The sequence below is a fragment of the Acomys russatus genome, chromosome 29 (assembly GCF_903995435.1).
Source record: "Acomys russatus chromosome 29, mAcoRus1.1, whole genome shotgun sequence".
In the NCBI taxonomy this organism is placed as follows: domain Eukaryota; kingdom Metazoa; phylum Chordata; class Mammalia; order Rodentia; family Muridae; genus Acomys; species Acomys russatus.
The window spans coordinates 12,315,932-12,338,038 of NC_067165.1; the positions used below are offsets into that span (position 1 = coordinate 12,315,932).

A 22,107-nucleotide genomic window follows, 5' to 3' on the forward strand; every position below is an offset into this window, starting at 1 on the left:
TTCTTTGTCTCCTCCTCACAGAACAAAACTGAGGGGCTGGGGAGATGGATGAGACGTTAAGAGCACTGCCTGCTCTTCCAAAAGACCATAGTTCAATTCCCAGCAACCACGTGGTGGCTCACAGCCATTATAATGAGATCTGGTGCCCTCTTCTGGCCTGCTGGCTCACATACAGCAGAACATTATACACAATAAATAAATCTTCACAGGGCTGAGGCAGGGCATGGTGGTATGATAGTGCATACCTCTAGTCTCAGCACTGCCTCTCTCACCCCAGTCAGATTAATCTGAGTTTACAGCCAGCCTGGTCTACAGAGGGAATTCTAGGTGAGGACTAGAGAGATGACTCAGAGGTTAGGGGTTTCGGGTTTTGGTTTGGTTTGGTTGGTTGGTTGGTTGGTTGGTTGGTATTTTGGTTTTTCAAGACAGGGTTTCTCTGTGTGGTCCTGGCTGTCCTGGACATGCTTTTTTGACCAGGCTGGCCACCTGCCTCTGCCTCCCAAGTGTTGGGATTAAAGCTGTGTGCCACCAAGGCCAGCCTGGTCTACAGAGTGAGTTCCAGAGCACCCAGAGGTATACAGAGAAACCCTGTCTCAAATAAATAAAAAAAAATATTTTTTTCAAAGTCATTATCTTTGTCGAGCCTACATACATTCACACCTCCAAAATTCAGAAAGTAAAAGGGTTTTTGTTGTTGTTTGGTTTTGGTTTTTTTGGGTTTTTTGAGACAAGGTTTCTCTGTGTAGCCTTGGCTGTCCTAGACTCACTCTGTAGACCAGGCTGGCCTCCAACTCAGAGAGATCCACCTGTCTCTGCCTCCCGAGTGCTGGAATTAAAGGCGTGCGCCACCAAGCTCCGCTTAAAAGGGATTTTTTTTTTTAAGGTCATTTTTAAATCAAGCTGTTATTGCTTACTCGACGTGCTTACAAGTTTACAAAAGACATGATGTGGTCAGGTGTTTTGAATGTATTTCATTCAATTCCCTTGAGCTGTCTTCTGACCTCAACACATATACCTACAATGTGGGCAAGGCACAAACACACATCTACAACAACAAATATATTGATAAATGTATTTTTTAAATATTTTAAAAATGCTTAATCTGCTAAATGATAAATTGTTAACTTGCAATTAAGTCTATCAGAACTATTCAAACATATGTCAACTATGTCAAAAATAAGGAAGAGACATTCTTAGACAAGCAAAAGCAGAAGTCCATTACCATTAATCTTGCATTTTTTTTTTAAGATTTATTTATTATGTATAGTGTTCTGCCTACATATATACCTGCACACCATCATTATAGATGGTTGTGAGCCCCCATGTGGCTGCTGGGAATTGAACTCAGGACCTCTGAGTCATCTCTCCAGCCCCTACACTTGTGCTAAATAAAAATTTTTCAGCCTGGCATGGTGATGCATACCTTTAGTCTCAGCACTCTGGAGGCGGAGGCAGATGGATTTACTATGAGTTCAAGGCCAGCCTGGTCTACAAAGTAAATCCAGGACAACTAGAGCAACACAGAGAAACCCTGTCTCAAAAAAACAAAACAAAACAAAACAAAAAACAAGAAAGTTTTTCATGGGCTGGAGAGGTGGCTCAACGGTTAGGAGCACCGTCTGCTCTTCCAGAGGTCCTGAGTTCAATTCCCAGCAACCGCATGGTGGCTCACAACCATCTATCATGAGATCTGGTTCCCTCTTCTGGTGTGCAGGTGTACATGCAGGCAGAGCACTGTATATATAATAAATAAATCTTTTTTTAAAAAAAAGTTTTTCATGTTAAAATGATTTTTTTTTCCTTTTTCTTTTTTTCTCTTGTATAGCCTTGGCTGTCATGGAATTAGCTCTGTAGACCAGGCTAGCCTCCAACTCAGAGATCCACCTGCCTCTGTCTCCTAAGGGCTGGAATTAAAGGCAAAGGCCACCACAACTGGCTCTTCATTAAAATTAAAAGACAGTAAACAGAAACTTGGTGGTCTATGAAAATAATAATAAACATCTCAATAAAGACAACTTACATGAGCAAATATGAAGCCAATATTTCTGCATTTCTGTACTTTTTTTTTTGCTTTGTTTTATTTAATGAGATAAGGTGTTTTTTTTTTTAAAGATTTATTTATGTATACAAGTACACTGTCTTTATGCACACCAGAAGAGGGAACCAGATCACATTACAGATGGTTGTGAGCCACCATGTGGTTGCTGGGAATTCAACTCTGGACCTCCAGAAGAGCAGACAGTGCTCTTAAGCTCTGAGCCATCTCTCCAGGCCCCGAGACAAGGTTTCTTATATTGCCTGGGCTGGACTCAAACTCACTATCTTCCTGCTTCAGACCCCAAGAAACTGGGACTAGACAAGTACTTACTGCTACAATTATGGCACTAGACAACTTTTTTTTTAAATATGGAATGCTTCATGAATTTGCAGGTCATCCTTGTGCAAGGGCCATGCTGATCTCTGTATTGTTGCAATTTTAGTATATGTGCTGCCGAAGAGAACATCAGAGAACTTTTAAAAAACTACATTATTAAAGAGCAGCACATTTCAAAGATTAGGAATTTATGTTATTGGATATAAATGTATAAAAATGTAATTTGCAAAAAAAAAAAAATAAATCCTATATACATGGGTAGAAAAGAAGCTATACAGAACTAAAAGTTTTGGAACCAGTGTGGTGACACATGCTTTTAATGCCAGCAGGCCAGAGTTTCAGGACAGCCAGGACTAGTACACAAAGAAACTTTGTCTCAAAAAGCCAAAAGAAAAAGAAATAAAAGTTTGCCAGATGGTGGTGGCACACAGCTTTAATCCCAGCACTGCGGAGGCAGAGGCAGGTGAATCTCTTCTAGTTTGAGGCCAGCCTGGTCTACAGAAGATTCTAAAACAGCCAGAGTTGTTGCACAGAGAAATCTTGGAAGGAAGGAGGGAGGGAGGGAGGGAGGGAACATTGGTTTTGCATACAATCAAAGTTAAATTGATACCAATTCAACTTAGATTGTTAGAAATTTAAGGATTAGGAGTGTAAGTCAGTGGTACAGCACTTGCCTAGCATATCTAAGATGATGGATTTGATTCCCAGCACAGCAAAAAATAAAAACAAATACATTTAGAATGTTATATATAATCTCCACAGTGACCAGAAAGGCAATACCTTTAAAAAATCAGCAGGGCACTGAGAATGTATAGCTCAGTTGATAAAATGCACCATCACATCCTGCTTTAGAACTGAAGGGGGAAAAAGGAAACTGAGCTGAAACACAGACTAGAAGACATTCAGTATGATCAATTGAGAAAAGTAAGATTAGCGGGTAGTGGTGTCCCACACTTTTAATCCTAGCTTGCTGGGGGAGTAGGGGAGGCAGAGGCAGGCGATCTCTGAGTTCGAGGCAAACCTGGTCTACAAAGAGTCCAAGACAGCCAAGGCTTCACAGAGAAACCCTGTCTCTAAAAAAACAATTTAAAAAAAGAAAGAAAAAGAAAAGATTTAAAACTATAAGAGAGACTCGAGAACCTGCAGAATTAACAAAATTAAAGTCCACATTATTCCAGTTTCAAAGGAAAGAACAGACCAGCTGCTATGGTACTAGAGTAAAAAGTTACTTTTTCCAAATGTACCAAAGACCCAAACCTACCAATCAAAGAAGATAAGTGAACATCAAACAAAAATAAAACTTAAAGAAATACATAAAAGATAAATAATAGGGGCTGGAGAGATGGCTGAGAGGTTAAAAACACTGTCTGTTCTTCCAGAGGTCCTGAGCTCAATTTCCAGCAACCACATGGTGGCTCACAACCATCTATAATGAGATCTGATGCCCTCTTCTGGCAGGCAGGTGCACATGCAGATAGAGCACTGTATACATAATAATAAATAAATCTTTTTTTTTTTTTCTTTTTTTAAAGATAGACACATAATAATAAAAATTCCAGCTGAAAATAGTGGTCCACACCTGTAATCACAGCACTCTGGGAGGAAGAGGCAGGCAGATCTCTGTGAGTTTGAGGCCCGCCTGATGCACAAAGTGAGTTCAGGATAGCCAAGGCTATACACAGAGACCTGTCTTAAAATAAAAAAATCTGAAAAAGCATGTACTGACTGGCTTTGTGTGTCAATTTGACACAAGTTAGGGCCTAGCCCATGGTGGGTGGTACCATCCTTGAGATCCTGGGTTCTTTAAGAAAGCCATGAGGAGCAGGCCAATAAGCAGCACTTTCCAAGGCTTCTGCATCAGTTCCTGTCTCCAGGTTCCTGTCCAGCTTCAGTTCCTGTCCTCTTTTCCTCCAGTAATGGACCATGATCTGGAAGAGTAAGCCAAATAAACCTTTTCTTCCCCACCTAACTCTTTGGTCATGATGTTTTCATCACAGCAACATAAACCCTGACTAAGACAAGCGTAAACAAAGAGCAAAGAATGAAACAGCTGGAAGAAAACCATACTCTAGGGGGAAATCATCTGAATGGCAAACTTCTCATTAAAAACTGTTGAGACCAGAGGAAGGAGAACGAATACTTATAAAATGTTAAAGAAAAAAAAGTCAGCTCAGAAGCAAGACACATGAAAATATCTTTTGAAAAGATAAAAGAATTAATTTAATGCAGACTTAGCCTAATAGTTAACTAAGAGAATTTCTCTGAACAAAAGAAAAACAATACAAGAATAAACCATGGAAAATCAGAAAGAAAAAAACCATAGATAAATAAATAGATTAGCCTTTCCTTCTGTAATCTATGGTTTTAAATTTTACTAAAAGGTGTCCTGGGAAGCTAGCTTAATTGGCAAAGTGCCTGCCACACAAGCATGGTGAAATGAGCTCCAATTCCCAAAAGCCATATACAAAACCAGGCTCGGCCAATTGGAGGTACACTCCTTTAATCTCAATACTTGGGAGACAAAGGCAGGTCAATTTCTGAGTCCAAGGCCAGCCTGATCTACAGAGGGAGTTCCAGGACAGCCGAGACTACACAGAGAAACCCTATCTCTAAAAAAACAAGCAAATAACCCAGGCTCCAAGATTAGAAACCCCAGTATTGGGTGGGACAGACAGGCAAAGAGGTAAGTGGATTCCTGAGGCTCTACTCTGTCAATCAACATAGAAAATGCCCTCTGAGCCGGGCGTGGCAGCGCACGCCTTTAATCCCAGCACTCGGGAGGCAGAGGCAGGCGGATCGCTGTGAGTTCAAGGCCAGCCTGGTCTACAAAGTGAGTCCAGAACAGCCAAGGCTACACAGAGAAACCCTGTCTCGAAAAACAAAAAAAATGTCCTCTGGCAGCAGCAGACACGACATCAACACGGCTCAAAGTAGCACCAGGGACCACAGACATCAGCGTGGAGGTCTTTTGAGGAGGCTTAATCCAGAAGATGAACCGTTCTTCATCCAAGGTATCTTGTCATTGCTCAGAGCCAAGGTGATAGCACGGAGGGACAGAGAGTTAGGGGGCGGAAGCTGCTCAAGCTCCAGGCTGCTGTACACCACTCTGCACGACTTGGCAATGACATGCTCCTGTGTCCGCTGGCCACACTCCCATACCTGTCACCCTTCTCTGCCTCAGGCATTCATGCTGCATCCCCCACCCACTCCACCATCTTTCCATCTCTCTATCACACACTCATGTATTAAAGTGGCATAGCAAACTGCTATGTATCACACACTTTCTGGGGTTTTGGTTTTTGGTTTTTGCCTAAGCATCTTTACACACAAATACTTAATGCAACAAGTCATTGGTCTGGTTCAAGGTTTTTGTTTGTTTGTTTTTAACAGAACCATAGACCAAACCTTGACTTTTACTACTTAAAAAAGCTACATATTTATTTTGCTTTCTGACTCTGTACTTGTGCCTTCAACACTTTCACAACGATTTTCTGCTCCTCAATAAGGAAAGCCCGCTTGATCTGTCTCAGACACACTTGGCACACATGGAGCCACCGTAGGCCCTGCTGACGTGCTTCTTTGACTTGGACAGTCTTATCAGGACTTTAGGCCTCACAGCACGAACCCCTCACAGTTGGCCTGGGCACACACCTCATGCGGATTTAGATGCTTTCCCAACCTTCTTGGTATACAGGTAAATTCTGTTGCCGGGGTTTCAAGACAGCCTAGTTTTGTTAGAGGCTGTATTGTAGGATAGCCTACAACGGTATGTCAAACGCTGGACCATTTTGAGTGCCTCTAAGCACCATCCCCGGAAGAGCTGGTTCAAGGTTTCTAAAGTAATACTGTACTATCACTGAGACTCATCTTTGGGTATCCTGTAGTTGGCTAGAATCAGGGTGACCTTGCAGCTAGGCAGTGCTTTGAGAGTTCCAGGCCTTTGTATGCCTCCCTGCCCTCATAGCACCAGCCACACCAATGGCTCCCTAGTAAGACCTCTGTGCTTGCAACACTGTGGGGCCTCACTCTCTTAACCACAGCAGGGCAAATAGGCCAGCTACTGGGTGGCAATAGCAGTGGCTGGTGGTGGCCCAGGCCTCTCAGCAGGCAAGGACTGGCCCTACTCAACAAATAACATGCTCCTTGGTCTACTGGAACAGTGCTCCCATAACCCATATCAATCATCCACACAGCTGCTCTCCCCTATCCAAACCACCAGAGCAAGCTCTCTAGCACTGCTCCAGCTAGGCCACCCATTGCCACCATCAGCAGGAAGCAGGGTCAGCTCTCCTGTTCTCATGCCCTCAGGGCAGCTCACCCTCACCTCATACCTCCAGAGCCAGCTCCAATCAAGGTGCAAAGTGTTGCAACCTGTGAGGGACTGGACCAGCTCTCCTGCTCTCACAACCAAGCCTTCACCTCAGGGCCAGCTCCACTGTGTTGCCCAGGTGAGATGCTCACAGCCCGCTCTCCTAAGTGCTACTGCCAGTGAGGGAGCAGGAATAGCTCTCCTGCTCTCATGGCCAGCACTCCAAACTATACCCACAGACCCCCGCCCCACCCTGGCTCTCCTGAGTGCTGCAGCCAGGCAGCTCATCTGCTCTCATAAATCTAGGGCCACTGTCCCAACTACCAAAGGTAATGAAGGGTAAGGGGGGGCGCATCTCTCTCTCTCTCTCTCTCTCTCTCTCTCTCCCTCCCTCCCTCCCTCTCCCTCTCCCTCTCACACACACATACACCATTCCACCTCAAGGCAGATGAGTGGTGGGGCCAGCTCTCTCTGGCTCTTGCCCTCAGGGCTGCACCCCCTCGACCACAGCCAGCACTACTGTACTGCCCAGGCAAGGTGGCTTCTGGAGTGCTGAAGCTGGTGAGAGCAAAGCTAGCTCTCCCATGCTTCTAATTCTGTGGTCAGCTTTCCCAACTGCTGGACTCAGTTCTCCCATACCACTGCCACCAGGGCCAGCTCCATTGTACTGCCTCATTGAGGCAAAGTGCCAGCTCTTCCAAGTTCTGCTGCCAGTGAGAGGTGTAGCCAATTCTCCAAAGCTCTGCAGCCAGTGAGGAATGGGGCCAGCTCTGCACATCCCCTGGACATCCACATAGTCCTTGGCAGCTGCCCCAACCAAAGACATCCCCATGTTCTCTAGTGGTCATGTGAGCCACAGACATCGGCACCGACCCCTGCTGCTGCTTCACAGCCAGAGACCTAGACATGGTCCTCAGCAGCAGTTTGGGGTAGGACCTCACCCTGGCCCCTGGTGGAGGGGCTGGCCACTCACAACAGGCTACTCCTCTCCACCCTCAAGTCTCCAGTTCCATCTCTCTTCATAATGCTCAAGCTGCTCCCATTGGTCCACCATATATTTGTACATTGTGGTGGTTCAGCTATAGGCTGGCCATGCAATTGGAAGGCCCTTGGGTGACATCTTCTGTCCATGCTGTGTGGTATGGTGGCAAAGGAGCACATAGGTGAGTGCCTCCCAAATGCTGGGATTAAAGGCGTGTGCCACCACCACCCGGTGGCACATCTCTAATCCCAGCACTTGACAGGCAACCCTGGTCTATACAGAGTTCCAGGTTAGCCAAGGGTATAAAGACTCTGTCTCAAAAAGAAAGAGAGAGGGAAAGAGGGGGAGAGGGAGGGAAGGACGGAGAGAATATGAATCAATCAAAGTATTACTACAAATTAAAGAAACTGATTTGAATATAGTAACATAAAACAGGACTGGCAAGCCAAAACCTACCTATCAGGCCCAGGCAAGAAGCTAAAAGTATTTTTTTATGTTTTAAAAGTTGAAAAGCAAATAAAAATACTACTTCATGAAATAGTATCAATGTGAAAAATATAGACGTTACATGAAATTCCAACTTCAGGGGCACTATGTAACGTATTGGATCAGTTAACACTTTTTTCTTTTTCTTTTGTTCCTTTCTTTTTTAAGATGGGGCCTCATGTATTCCCAAGCTGGCCTCAAACTCTATGACTCTGGATTTCTGATGGTCCTGTCTCCGTCCCCTGATTATAGTACACCGTCACATCTGTTTTTGCAGTGCTAGGGATTGAGCCAGGGCTTCACACATATGCTACGCAAGTACCCTAAATACTGAGCTACCTCCCAGCCCTTATAAGATAATCCATCGACATTATTTTATAGGACTATCACAATTTAACACTGGATAAAGATAAAAATCAAGGGCTCATGGGCGGGGTGTCAAAGATCTACTATGCCAAAAACAAAGGGAAAGAAGCTTTTTCAGAATTTCTAGCAGGCTTTGGGGCAAGGCTTTTTCTTATACCTAAAATGGCTGTGACTCAAAATTCTGTGGGCTCTGAAGGAATAAAAGAAAAACCTAAAATTCTACCAATACAGTGGGGAGAGTAGCTACAAGTTGATAAAACATGATTTCCCTTCCTCTTGGGCAGCTACATAATGTTTTCAGCTCTCCATCACTGAGCTATAGGCCTGTAACTGAGTTGAGAAGTAAAACACAAGTGAAAGTGATTGTGCTGGCCCGTCATCCACTTTCCTCAGCTGACCTTGCAAGAACCTGGACAGAAACTGGGAAAGTTTGTATCAGTCTAGGTCACTCTGAATGCATCTGTTACAGGAACCAGTGTTCCCTAATATAAAGACCAAAGACTGCGCTAGAATAACAATATCCCTTTTCTTTTACTAGTCAAAGGCAGGAACTAAATATCCAGGGTTACCTGAACAAAATCATATTAATAACATCCCTTTGAAATAACTTTTAAAACTATTACCAACTATATCTAAATGTTCTGCTTCATAAATCTTCATAAATACCTAACAGAAAGCCTAACAATACTAGAAAGTAGCTCTACTTTGGTGAAAGATAGGCAAGAGGTCTATGTAGTGAATTAATCTCCTTTTATTAAGTATTAAAGGATTTTGCAACAGCTCAACTTCCCGCTCGGTGAGCCCTCCTAACACTATTGATGTCACAGCATACCTCAGAATTTAGACAGGAGGGCCTCTAGAGCTCTGAACTTAATTACATTCTCAAATCAATGGAGATATATCCCATTCTAAGACAGTTTCTTAATAAAGAAAACTGTACATTTCCCCGAAGGGAAAAATGTACAAATTAAAGCCTCCATTTCAAGCGCAGGCACACTCTCACCACAATGCATGTGTGAAAGTCAGAGAAAACTTTTCAAGAATTGGTTCTCTCCTTCCTTTTTTTTTTTTTTTTTTAAAGGAGGATCTTTTTTGCTGTTTCTGCAGTAATTCATACTTCAAGCTAGATGGACCATGAGCTTCTGGTTGATTCTCCTATTTCCACATCCCATCTTGCCCATAGAAGAGCTAGAATTACAGATTTGCATTTTACATTGGCTCCAAGTTATCTAACTCCAGTCACCAGACTTGCATAGCAAGCACCTACCTATAGGAGCCATCTCAGCAGCCCAGCGCCTGACTGTTATCTCATTCACTGTATGGTCAACCATGAAATATTTATTACCTTTTGTAAAGAACAGAATTCAAAAAGCATGGAGATCTGGAGGTCAGAAAAACAGACACAAATTACTACTCTCAAGAAGCAAATGTTCTAATGTGGAAAAAAATAATAAATACCATGATAAGAAGACAAAGAGAAAAGAGAGTGACAAGAGTAACTTTAGAAAGAACGGTCAAGAAAGACTTTTTCCCCTTCCCCCACAGCCGCCCCCCCACCCCCGCCCCAAGACAGGGTCTCTCTGTGTTAGCCTTGGCTGTCCTTGAACTCATAGTGATCCGCCTGCCTCTGCCTCCCAAGTGCTGGGATTAAAGGCATGTGCCACCATGCACGGCCTAAGAAATACTTCTCTTTCTTTCTTTTCTTTTCTTTTTTCTTTTTGGTTTTTCAAAACAGGGTTGCTCTGTGTAGCTTTGACTGTCCTGGACTCACATTTGAAGGAGAGATAAACCTGTTTTTTAGGATCCCAAATGTGGGATCAGAATGGTCTTGTCAGAGAACAGGTGATGTTAATTCACTAGAAGACCAACCACCTCGTGCAGGAGCTTAATTGTTGCCAGCTGAAAAGATCCTGTGAACAGACTCTGGGAGGAGATATATAAATGAGCCCAGAATTGGAGGCAGGGGCTTTTTGGAGACTTGGGATAGATTTGGCTGTTCAACACTGCACTTCAAGACGCTCCTAGAGAAAACCGCTCGAGGGACGGCTTAGGGGCTCCGGCTCCTGCTGAGGTTCTGGATTCTGGTTACCCCAAGTTCCAGCAGAAGAAATCCTGTGGCTCACGCCCAGAGAATCATTCCTTCGAACTGATATCCTTAAGGTTTTGTTATTGTGTCCATTAATCCTCATTTCCTATTGTTTTGGTTAGTCGGGTTATAAGTGACGTATGCTCGGTCACTAAGTTGTTAATAAAATATATTGGTTAAGAAAATTGAGCCTACACACATTGTAGACCAGGCTAGCCTCAAATTCCCAGCGATCTACCTGCCTCTGCCTCCCAAGTGCTGGGATTAAAGGTGTGTGCCACCACCACGACCCAGCAAGAAAGACTTCTTTAAGAAGTATTATCTCAACAGACATGAATGAAATGAGAAAATCAGCAGTACACAGCCAGATTACAGACAGTCTTATAGGGCAAAGTAAGTCATCAGCACTTTGGATTTTGATCTAAATTATGATGGAAACAACTGTAAAGTTTTTTACTAGAGGGGGCTGGAGAGATGGCTCAGAGTTAAGAGCACTGACTACTCCTCCAGAGGTCCTGAGTTCAATTCCCAGCAACTACATGGTGGCTCACAACCATCTATTATAATGTGATCTGATGCCCTCTTCTGACCTGCAATGTACGTGCAGGCAGAGCACTGTACACATAATAAATAAATCTTTTTTTTTTTTTAAGTTTTTTAGTAGAAAAGTGACATGCTCATATGTTAGGTTTTACAGAGTTAATTTTCTATGTGCAAAATATCACAGAAGGAAGAGACCAATAAGATTAGAACCAGAGGAATCAGGAGACTTACAGTAACTTACATGAAAGACAAAATAGGGTAAGACCATAGACTCTATAGTCTTTGGGGTAGAAGGTGATAGGTGGTTTTTTTGGGTGGGTGGTTTTGGTTTTTTTGAGATAGGATCTCTCTATGTAGCCTTGGCTGTCCTCAAACTCACAGAGAACCACCTGCCTCTCCCTCTCAAGTGATGGTATTAAAGGCATGGGGGCCACCAGCAACTGGTCTTATAGTATAGAGTAATGGTGGAAACAAATAGAGCAGTTTCCTCAACTCGAATGTAGTACCTAACAGAAATGGGGGACTGAATGTAAAATAAAAGGTTAAAAACAGAATCATAGGATAACAGATTGGCTCAGTGGGTAAAGGCGCTTGTCACACAGCTTGATACCTTAGTTCCATCTTTAAAATCCGCAAAGTAGGAGCAAATCAACTCTTTGAGCCTGTCCTGTGACCTCCACATGTGTGCAGAGGTACAAGCCTACCCATACACACACACACACACACACACACACACACACACACACACACACACAATGTGATACTTTCAATGAAAACAGACCCTCATGGGCTCATAGGCACCCTTGGGAGGTGTGGCCTTGTTGGAAGAAGTGTATCACTGAGGGTGGGCTTTGAGATTTCATTCTCCCTTCATTCAGCCTGTGGAGCCTGTGGAGAGCTCTCAGCTCCTCTCCAGCACCATGTCTGTCCTGCATGCTTCTATGCCTCCCATCATGACGACAATGGACTAAACCCTTGAAACTACAAGCCAGCCTCAATTAAATGTTTTCCTTTATAAGAGTTGCCATAGTTGGGGCTGGGGACATGGCTCAGAGGTTAAGAGAACTGTCTGCTCTTCCAAAGGTCCTGAGTTCAATTCCCAGCAACCACATGGTGGCTCACAACCACCTACAATGAGATCTGGTGCCCTCTTCTGGTATGCAGGCATACACGCGAGCAGAATGTGTATAAATAATAAATAAAATAAATATTAAAAAAAAAAAAAAGTTGCCATAGTCATAGTGTTTCTTCACAGGATAAAACCCTAACTAACACACACAGATACACAATAAAGAAATTTTATAAGTGCGGTGTGGTGGTGCACGCCTGTAATCCCAGCATTCTGGGAAGCAGAGGCAGGCAGATCTCTGGTAGTTCGAGGCCAGCCTGGTCTACAAATCAGGTCCAGGACAGCCAAGACTAGACAAAGAAACCCTGTCTCCAAAAACCAAAAACCAAAGAGAGAAAAGAAGTCTTATAACAAGAAAAGGAATGAATCAAATCAGTACTTATTAGGTTTAAGCAGGAGAATTATGAGTCTCTGGCCTCCCTGGGCTACATAGTGAGACCTTGCATCAACAACAACAAATTTTTTTTAATTTGTTTTGTTTCTCAAGACAGGGTTTCTCTGTGTAGCCTTGACTGTCCTGGACTTGCTTTGTAGACCAGGCTGGCCTCAAACTCACAGCGATCCGCCTGCCTCTGCCTCCCAAGCGCTGGGATTAAAGGCATGCACCACCACCTCCCAGCCCATACAACAACAAAATTTATGGAAAAATGGCTCATCTGTTAGTTCTTACTGCTCTTCCAGAGGAATGGAGTTCAATACCCAACAGGACAAACTCCACATGTACCTGAAATAAGTAAATAAATAAATAGGAAAGACACAGACTGGAAGGTGAACATCAAGAATTTAGTTTGGGCTCTTGCAAAAGACCAAGATTTGATTCCCGGCACCCACATGGTGGCACACAAACGTCTGTAACTCCAGTTCTAAGAGATCTAATGTCCTCTTCTGGCCTCTGTGGGAACCAAGCATGCATATGACACACAGACACATATGCAACCAAAACACCCATACACAAAAATAAATAAATATAAAAGCAAAAAAAATCTTTAAAACAAAGTTTAGTTTAGGGAAATATTAGGCTTAAAAGATCTATAAACTATTCAAATAGAAATGTAGAGTAAACTATAAACATAAATCTTATTTTAATAATTTATTTTACATGCATTGGTGTTTTGCCTGAATGTATGTCTGTGTACGGGCGTCAAGTCTACTGGAACTGGAGTTACAAACAGTTGTGAGATGCCATGTCGGTGCTAGGAATTGAACCTAGGTCCTTTGGAAGAACAGCCAGTGCTCTTAACCTCTGAGCCATTTCTCTAGACCCCTAGAAACATAAATCCTGACCTCAAGAGAAAGATCAAGAACAGAGAAATCAATGTGGAAACTGTCAAGCCAGAAGAGCCTGATGACATCAACAACAAGAATAAAAGAATCAGATTAACACTGACCACCCAGAAACACTTCCAATGAGACAGGATGAAAACCAACAGATCCTAATACCAGAAGTCAACTGAAAAAATGATCAACTTGTCAACTGGAGTCAGCACTCAGGAGACAGGCAGGCAGATCTCTATGAGTTCAAGGCCAGCCTGGTCTACAAAGAGAGTCCAAGACAGCCAGGTCTAAAGCTCTTCTCAAAACTGAAGGTGTTTATGCGTGAGATGATCCCAACTAAACCAAAGGAGACTCCACCTATGGGAACGTAACATAGTTCTTGCCAAATTCAGAAGCAGCCTCTTGTAAAGGCCACTGGACACAGAATCCATGTGATGCTGTACTTCATATAGATTTAAACTAATGGAGAGCAAATGAATAAAAGTGGATTTGTGAGACAAACAGTGGTGGCTGACACACACCTTTAATCCCAGCACAAAGCAAGCAAAGGCAGGCAAATCTCCAAGTTTGAAGACAACCAGGGCTACACAGAGAAACCCTGTCTCAATAAACAAACAAAAAAGCAAACAAACAATTGAATAAATTCAGTTAAACCATTGCAACAAGCAAGAAACATTTATTATGTGCTGAGGTAGGGACAGTGGGTAAAGGGTTAAAGGTAAGAAAGCATAGCCTGCAGGCATGGTGGCTCACACCTTTAATCCCAACACTTGGGAAGCAGAGGCAGGTGAGTCACTGTGAGTTCGAGGCCAGCCTGGCCTACAAAGTGAGTCCAGGACAGCCAAGGCTACACAGAGAAACCCTGTCTCTGGAGAAAACAAAAAGAAGAGAGAAGAAGGCATAGCCTAACAGGTGACTGACTTAGGACAAGGGAATAGAAGATGGCAAAGACCAGATGGAGAGGAGCATATTTCAAAGGAGAAATAATGCTATACATCTACTTTAATTATGTAATAAGCCATTGGCCTCTGACAGCCCTTATTTCTAAATAGAAATATTTAGTAACTTGAAGTATAACACATACTGCTGCCAAACATAAGAAATGGAGAGCAAAAGAGCTGGGGAGATGGTTCAGTCGGGTAAAACGCTGCTGTGCAAGTATAAAGACCTGAGCGCAAATCGTCCGAACCTGTAGAACTGGACACTTAGGCCCGGTGTCTGTAATCTCTCTATTTCTACTAGATGAAGGACAAAAATCACTGGAAGAATAAGATAAGCCCCTATAATATCATACAGGTGCAGTCTTGTTAAAGGAAGTGTGTAACTGGAAATGGGCTTTAATATCTCAATCTCAATACCCCCCTCAGAAATTATTCCAGCACCATGCTGCCACATTTATCACTATGCTCCCTGCCATGATGATAATGGGCTGGTAAACCTCTGAAACTGAACCAGGCAGTGGCAGCGCAGACCTTTAATCCCAGCACTCTAGGAGGCAGAGGCAGGCGGATCTCTGTGAGTTCGAGGCCAGTCTGGTCTACAAAGAATCCAGGGCAGCCAAGACTACACAGAGAAACCTTATCTAGAAAAAAAACTAAAAAAAGAAAAACAAAAGAAACTATATGAAAGCCTCCAATTAACTGCTTTCTCTTGTAAGAGTTGCCTTGATCTTGGTGTCTCTTCACAGCAACAGAACAAAGACTAAGACGGACAGCTAGCCTGGCTTATACACAGTGGGAAAACCACCAAGAGACTCTATCTCTAACTAAGTAGACAGCAAGGACAGACACTCAGGACTGGCTTCTAACCTCCACATGCATTTCATGACACCTGTCTACCCACCTTCTATACAGGTCATTTGCCAAGCACTTAGGTGGTAGAAGCAGGAGGGGAAGTTCAAAATCATCCTCAGCTCCCTACAGAGTTCCAAGGCCAGCCTAGGCTAAATGAGACCCTGTCAAGGTGGGGACAGGGTGTCATTTATTGTATTAATGAACAGGATCCATCTACTTACCTGAAACATGTGTCTTTTCAAACTCTTAAGTTCTTGCAAGTTATAAACTCTCACAGTCACTATCACCTTTGATCCCAGGGGGCAGAGGCAGACACATCTCTGTAAGTTTGAGGACAGCCTGGTCTACAGAGTGAGTTCCAGGACAGGCAGGGCTCTGATACACAAAGAAACCCCCGTCTCGAAAACCAAAACAAGGGGGCTAGAGAGATGGCTCAGTGGTTAAGAGCACCGCTTGTTCTTCTAGAGGTCCTGAGTTCAATTCCCAGCAACCACATGATGGCTCACAACCATCTATAATGCAGATAAAGCACTCATATGCAATAAATAAATCTTAAAAAAAAAAAAAAAAAAAAAAAAAAAAAGGAGAAAACCAAAACAAAGAAATCAAAAATAACAACACAAACACAGACTAGTGAGATGGGTGAGCGGGTTAAGGCACTTGCTGCTGAGCCTGACAACCTGAGTTTGAGCACCAAGAGACACACAGTGGAAGGAGAGAACCAACTCCACAGTTGTCCTCTGACCTCCACGTGTGTATTAGGCCACATGCACAGGAACACATGGTGCTGCGCATACACATTCACATATATATACTCACACAGAGTCAGGTAGCTAGGTAGATAAATAAGTAAATATATAAATGGCTTTTTTTTTTTTAAGCTTAAAAAAAAGGCATGATGGCACACACCTTTAATCCCAACACTTAGGAGGCAAAGGCTGGCAGATCTCTGTGTGTCTGACTCCAACCTGATTTACTAGGCCAGGCAGGGCCATACGGTAAGGCTTTTTTTTTTTTTTTTCCTTTTAAAATTTAAAAAAAAAAAAAAAAAAAAAAAAAGAGCAAAGCCAAGCACATCTCAAGGGCTCACTGGCTAGCACCGCCTACTTGGTGAGTTCTAGTACAGTGAGGAATCCTGTCTCAAAAAACAAAGTAGAAACTGAAAAAATGGCTCAGCTGTTGAAAGCGCTCACTGTTCTTTCTGATGGCCTGAACTGAATTTCCAGCACTCACTATGTGGTTTACACCTGCCTATTACTGCAGCTCTGGGCGATCCAACACCCTCACTGACCTTGACGGGCACCTGCACTCCCATACACATACCCACATGCAACACACACATGTGTAGATATTCACTTTTAAAAATGAAATAAGCCAGGGCAGTGGTGGTATATGCCTTTAATAACAGCACTAGGGAGCCAGATACAGACAGATCTCTCAGTCTGAGGCCAGCCTGATCTAAAGAGTGAGTTCCGGGACAGCACTACACAGAGAAACCCTGTCTCAAAAAACTGAAAAAAATAAATAAAATCTTTTAAAAAGAAAAGGTAGGGCTTTCTTACTTGTGTGGTCTTTGTGCCTTCCACCACGGTGTACCGCGGCTAGGGCCAGAAGGCGCAGAAGGCAATGGTGCAGCCCATCAACCTCATCTTCAGATACTTGCAAAATAGATCTTGGATTCAGGCGTAACTGTATGAGGAGGTGAACATGCAGATAGAGGGTTGTATTGTTGGCTTTGATGAGTACATGAACCTCGTATTAGATGATACAGAAGAGATTCATTCAAAAACAAAGTCAAGAAAACAACTGGGTCGGATCATGCTAAAGGAAGATAACATTACTCTGCTCCACAGTGTTTCCAACTAGAAATGGTCACACACGGAGAAGCTAAGAAGACAGTTCAGTGGTTTTAAAAGTGTCTTCTGCTCCGAGAATAGCCTGAAATGTTTATTTGTATTGTTTAATGCCCCCTATCCAGTGATAATAAGTGCTGTGAGATTGTTTTTGTTAAAAATGAAATAAAATAAAAAAAGAAAAAAGAAAAGGTAGATGGTACCTGAGGCATTATCCAAAGGTGTCCTCTGTCTACATAAACACACTCTCCCCTTCTCCCTCTCCCTCTCTCTCTCTCTCACACACACACACACACTCACACACACACACACACTCACTCACTCAGTTTTGGCTGAAACACTAAGCACAAAGTTAACAAGGTAGATCTAAAAAGAAAGTCAAGCCTAAAGACTCAAATGACTCTGCCAGAAGGTTCTATAATGCAATGTACGAATGAAAGACTACAGACCTTTGCTCTACATCCTAGCACTTGCTACAGAATGGAGTACAAATAAGAAGCAAGCTAAAACCAAGGACATGTCTTCAAGGAATTTGTTTGGTTTTTGTTTTTCCAAGACAGTGTTTCTGTGTAGCCTTGATTGCCCTGGACTCACTTTGTAGACCACACTGGCCTCGAACTCACAGCGATTGACTTGCCTCTGCCTCCCAAGTACTGGGATTAAACACTGGCGCCACCACACCCAGCTAGAAATGTTTTAAGAACAAGAAGAAAACACGGGAGAACAGTCCACCAAACAACAGTGAAATGAGTCTGACACGGAGGGAGGAGGATGACAAGAGAACATATGGTCAACAGTAGCAAACAGGTCACATAGCTTGCGAAGATGAGGACTAAGGAAAAATAATCAGATTTAATTATATAAAAAAAAAAAGTTCTCTGAGCCATTCACAGAATTCTCTTTGTAATTCCTTTACAATGAGTCTTTTCACAAGTACCCACACCCTATTTTATGTTGCAAAATAAATTTTAGAATGGCTACATTGTGGAAAATTATACAACACAGAAGAATGCACAGAAATTAATTGAATGAAGTAATTCAGTAATAAAGCGCACAAACTTCATTATCTTTTTTTTTTTTTTTTTTTTTTTTTTGGTTTTTCAAGACAGGGTTTCTCTGTGTAGCCTTGGCTGTCCTAGACCCGCTTTGTAGACCAGGCTGGCCTTGAACTCACAGTGATCCACCTGCCTCTGCCTCCTGATTGCTGAGACTAAAAGTGTGAGCCACCACGCCTGGCTTCATTATCTTATTTATATGAGGCATTAGCTAAAAAATAATCTGTGGTGCTAGGGGTGGGAGCAGTGGTTTATTTTGGAGAAGGGTAGTAAGTAAGACGAAGAATAAGGGAACATTTTGGGAACTGGAAATGTTCTCCACCTTAACCTTAGTAATGGACATGTGTATAATAGTCTGTAAAAGTTCATGGGCTGGCCAGGTAGTGATGGGTTAGGAAGCAGGTGGATCTCTGAGTTTGAGGCCAGTCTGGTCTACAAATAGAGCTCCATGACAGCCAAGGCTACACAAAGGAACTCAGTCTTGGAAAAAAAGAAAATTCATGAGTTGAATGAACCTTAAATGTATGCACTAAACTAAGTAACTCAAATCTTAATTTAAAAAGCAAGCCAGAGCTGAACGTGGTGGTGCATGCCTGTAATCCAAGCACTCAGAAGGCAGGTGGATTACTGTGAGTTCAAGGACAGCATGGTCTACAAAGTGATTCCGGGACAGCCACGGCTACACAGAGAAACTCTGTCTCGAAAACAAACAAACAAACAAAGCAAGCCAAGAGGTCAGGCATGGCGGCACACACCTGTAATCCCCTGGTCTACAAAGCGAGTCCAGGACAGGACAGGCTACACAGAGACCCTGTCAATTGGTGAAATGGCTCAGCAGTTAAAACCACTGGCTGCTCTTCAAGAGGATCCAAGTTCAATCCCCCCAGCAAACACATGGTAGCTCACAACTATCTGTTAACTCCAATTCCTGGGAATCCAACACCCTCACACACACATAGAAAATGCAGGCAAAACACCAATGCATACAAAAGGCAGACAGACAGACAGACAGAGCAAGCCATAAAAAGAAGTTACTCATGACCTTAAAGGCAGTTTGGGGAAAGTGTTAAGTATCCAAGACAAACCATAATATTAGGATTATATATAAAAGGTGAAGAAATTGAGACAGAAAACTTCAAGAAGGTTGCTGGTAAGACAATAAGATAAGGTGTATTAAGAGAGAAGGAATTACACATTTCAGGAAAATTTTAATTTTATTTTATTTGAGGTATGAGAACAATATAACTAAGATTCTTTTTTAAGATTTTTTTTTATGTAAATGTGTGCTCTATCTGCATGCCAGAAGAGGGCTTCAGATCACATTATAGATGGTTGTGAGCCACCATGTGGTTGCTGGGAATTGAATTCAGGACCTCTGGAAGAACAAGCAGTGCCCTTAACCACTGACCCATCTCTCCGGCCCCATAACTAAGATTTTTACAACAGACAGGGGATGCATATCAAGGATGTAGCCTCAGAGAGAAGGATAAACACTCCTTCCTCCGTAACTGCTATGGATGAACATAAAATTTACATTTAAAAAGAGGGGACTGACAGGCTGTGGTGGTGCACACTATAATCCCAGCACTCCGGAGGCAGAGGCAGCATGATCTCTGAGTTTAAGGCCACCCTGCTTCACAAAGTGAGTCCAGGATGGCCAAGGCTACACAGAGAAACAAACCCTGTCTCGAAAAGACCAAAAACAAAACAAAACAAAACAAAACAAAAAACAAAAAAATAAATAAATAAATAAAATAAAAAATAAGGGCTGGAGAGATGGCTCAGTGGTTAAGAGCACTGCCTGCTCTTCCAGAGGTCCTGAGTTCAATTCCCAGCAACCACATGGTGGCTCACAACCATCTATAATGTGATCCGATGCCCTCTTCTGCAGATAAAGCACTCATATGCAATAAATAAAATTTAATAAATAAATAAAATAAAAACAACACCTTTTTTAAAAGAGGGAAACTGGGGCTAAAGAGATGGCTCAGCTTCTGGCTGGTCGTCCAGAGTACTGGGGTTCAATTCCCAGCACCTACATGAGAGCTCCAACTGTATCTCCAGTTCCAGGTAATCTGACACCCTTACACAGAGATACTTGAAGACAAAACACCAATGCACATACAAACTGAAAATAAATCATTAAAACATATTTAAGAAAAAAAAAAAGGGAGGGGGGTGTCCAGTAGCCTTGAGCACTTCACAGAGGCATGCAATAAGGCCAACTGCACCAGGTAAACTAAACCAGAAGAAACACATTTCAAAAGTTTTGAACAGGTACTAAGAGAAGACAATTGACACAAATCAGTAGTGTAGAAGCCATGGCTCAGATAATAAAAAGTGGGGAAGTAGGGGCAGTGGAAAAAAATTAAAAACCATAGCCTAACATCTAATTCAAGTGATGCCTAGGGAAGTTTATTTTATGTGAGAAACAAGATAGGAGACCTGGAACTCTGAAGGCTCAAAGATGGGATCTCAACCGGGTCTGAAGCAGGGCTGTATAAAAAGCAACGCGGTGCCTGGAGTTCATTACTACACAACATTTTTTTCCTACAAATCCAAGATCAAGGATCTTCCAACGTCCTTTGCCAATCGCCTTTCACTGAACTTCCTACCGCTGTGAGTGGCAGTTTATCCTTTCTGATATTGCTGACCTTTATTCCCTATTCATAAATACACTATCGTCTAATAAATTATATAAACACATCCTGTACATTCCGAAGTCCTATGAGTACTTTTACGTTTCTATCTCTTTTCCCGTTAAAGGTAAACTAGAAGACAGAGCCTTCATCTACGTTATCACTGGCCTTGAGATTGCACTTTTGCAGGTACTTTTTACAAGCGGTTTGCCGTTAAATAGATGGTTACTGAGGAGAATGTTAACGATTCCGAGCACGTGTCTATAAAAAAGTAAAATGACCACCAAATCTGAATGCTCAGGAATGCCCCGTTTTTATAACTGTGCAGATTTAACTCTAAAACCAGTCAACGCTATCAACCTGGCATTCCTTAAACTATCCTCGAGATAACTCAATTTTAAGACTACTTACTCTTTGCTGCTCATTCACCCAGCCTACATTCCAGCCCTGCTTCTCTCCATACAGAACTCCGGACTAAAAATGCCCCCCAAAAAACCATTTTATTCATTCCTCCGACCCGCCCTACCCATGCCCACTGCAACCCCAGGACCCCCACCTTCATTTCTCCGCTCCGCTTTCCTCAACCTCTTCAGGCCTCCCGCTCCTCCTAACCGACTCAGTCCCCACCCCTCTCTGCCGCAGCCCGGTCCTCCCCGGAGGTCCCCTCCCCCACCGCGCCCACCCTCGCCTGCGACCCCTGCCCGCCTTACCTGCTCCCTGCTGTCGTGCCCCGTAGGCCCGCTCCGCTCCTCCAGTCGCTGCCTCCCGGGCGGCGCTCGCCGGCGCGGGGGCAAGGGCTGGGGCAACTCGGCCGCCCGCGGAGCCGCATCCTCCCGGCGGGCGGGCGGCGGCTGCGGCCGCTCGCGACAGCGGCTCCGCTTCATCTCCGCGTCTGGGCCCCGCGGGGGGTCGGTCAGCACCGCGACTGCGCCGGCCTGGCTCGGCCCCCGGCCGCAGCGCTGCCGCGGCAAGCCCGGTCCGCAGCCACCATGGCCCGGGCGGGCACTCGAAGCCACCCGCACCCGGCCCGCGGCGTCTCCGCGCTTCCTGTGGGCTCAGGCGCCGAGACCTTCCCGGCGCACCTCACAGAGGCAGCATAGCCGCCGCCGCCGCCGCCGCCGCCGCGCCCTCTGCCGCACGGCACACGCTCGGCCCGCCACCCTCCGCCGCCGCCCACCGCCGCCGCCGCGGGCTCCGCCGCCAGCTGCCGGCCCGCC

At 43.8% G+C, this 22,107-nt stretch overlaps 1 protein-coding gene, 1 non-coding gene and 2 pseudogenes across 3 annotated transcripts in view; 1 reads left to right on the plus strand and 3 right to left on the minus strand.

Moving 5' to 3' along the window:
- Positions 1 to 21,789, minus strand: part of Mast2 (microtubule associated serine/threonine kinase 2) — a 163,446-nt gene extending 141,657 nt beyond the window's left edge. For both annotated transcript variants that reach the window (XM_051171944.1, XM_051171943.1), the window contains exon 1: positions 21,601 to 21,789. In XM_051171944.1, the coding sequence (XP_051027901.1) occupies positions 21,601 to 21,774 (174 nt within the window). In that variant the 5' untranslated portion in view covers positions 21,775 to 21,789. The remainder of the gene's footprint in view (positions 1 to 21,600) is intronic.
- Positions 2,401 to 2,502, minus strand: LOC127212128 (U6 spliceosomal RNA). The gene has a single exon (XR_007833510.1). It is a non-coding gene; the product is annotated as a U6 spliceosomal RNA (small nuclear RNA).
- On the minus strand, positions 5,812 to 6,161 carry LOC127211855 (60S ribosomal protein L34-like; annotated as a pseudogene).
- On the plus strand, positions 14,653 to 17,217 carry LOC127211902 (small nuclear ribonucleoprotein E-like; annotated as a pseudogene).
- Positions 21,790 to 22,107: the final 318 nt, after the last annotated feature.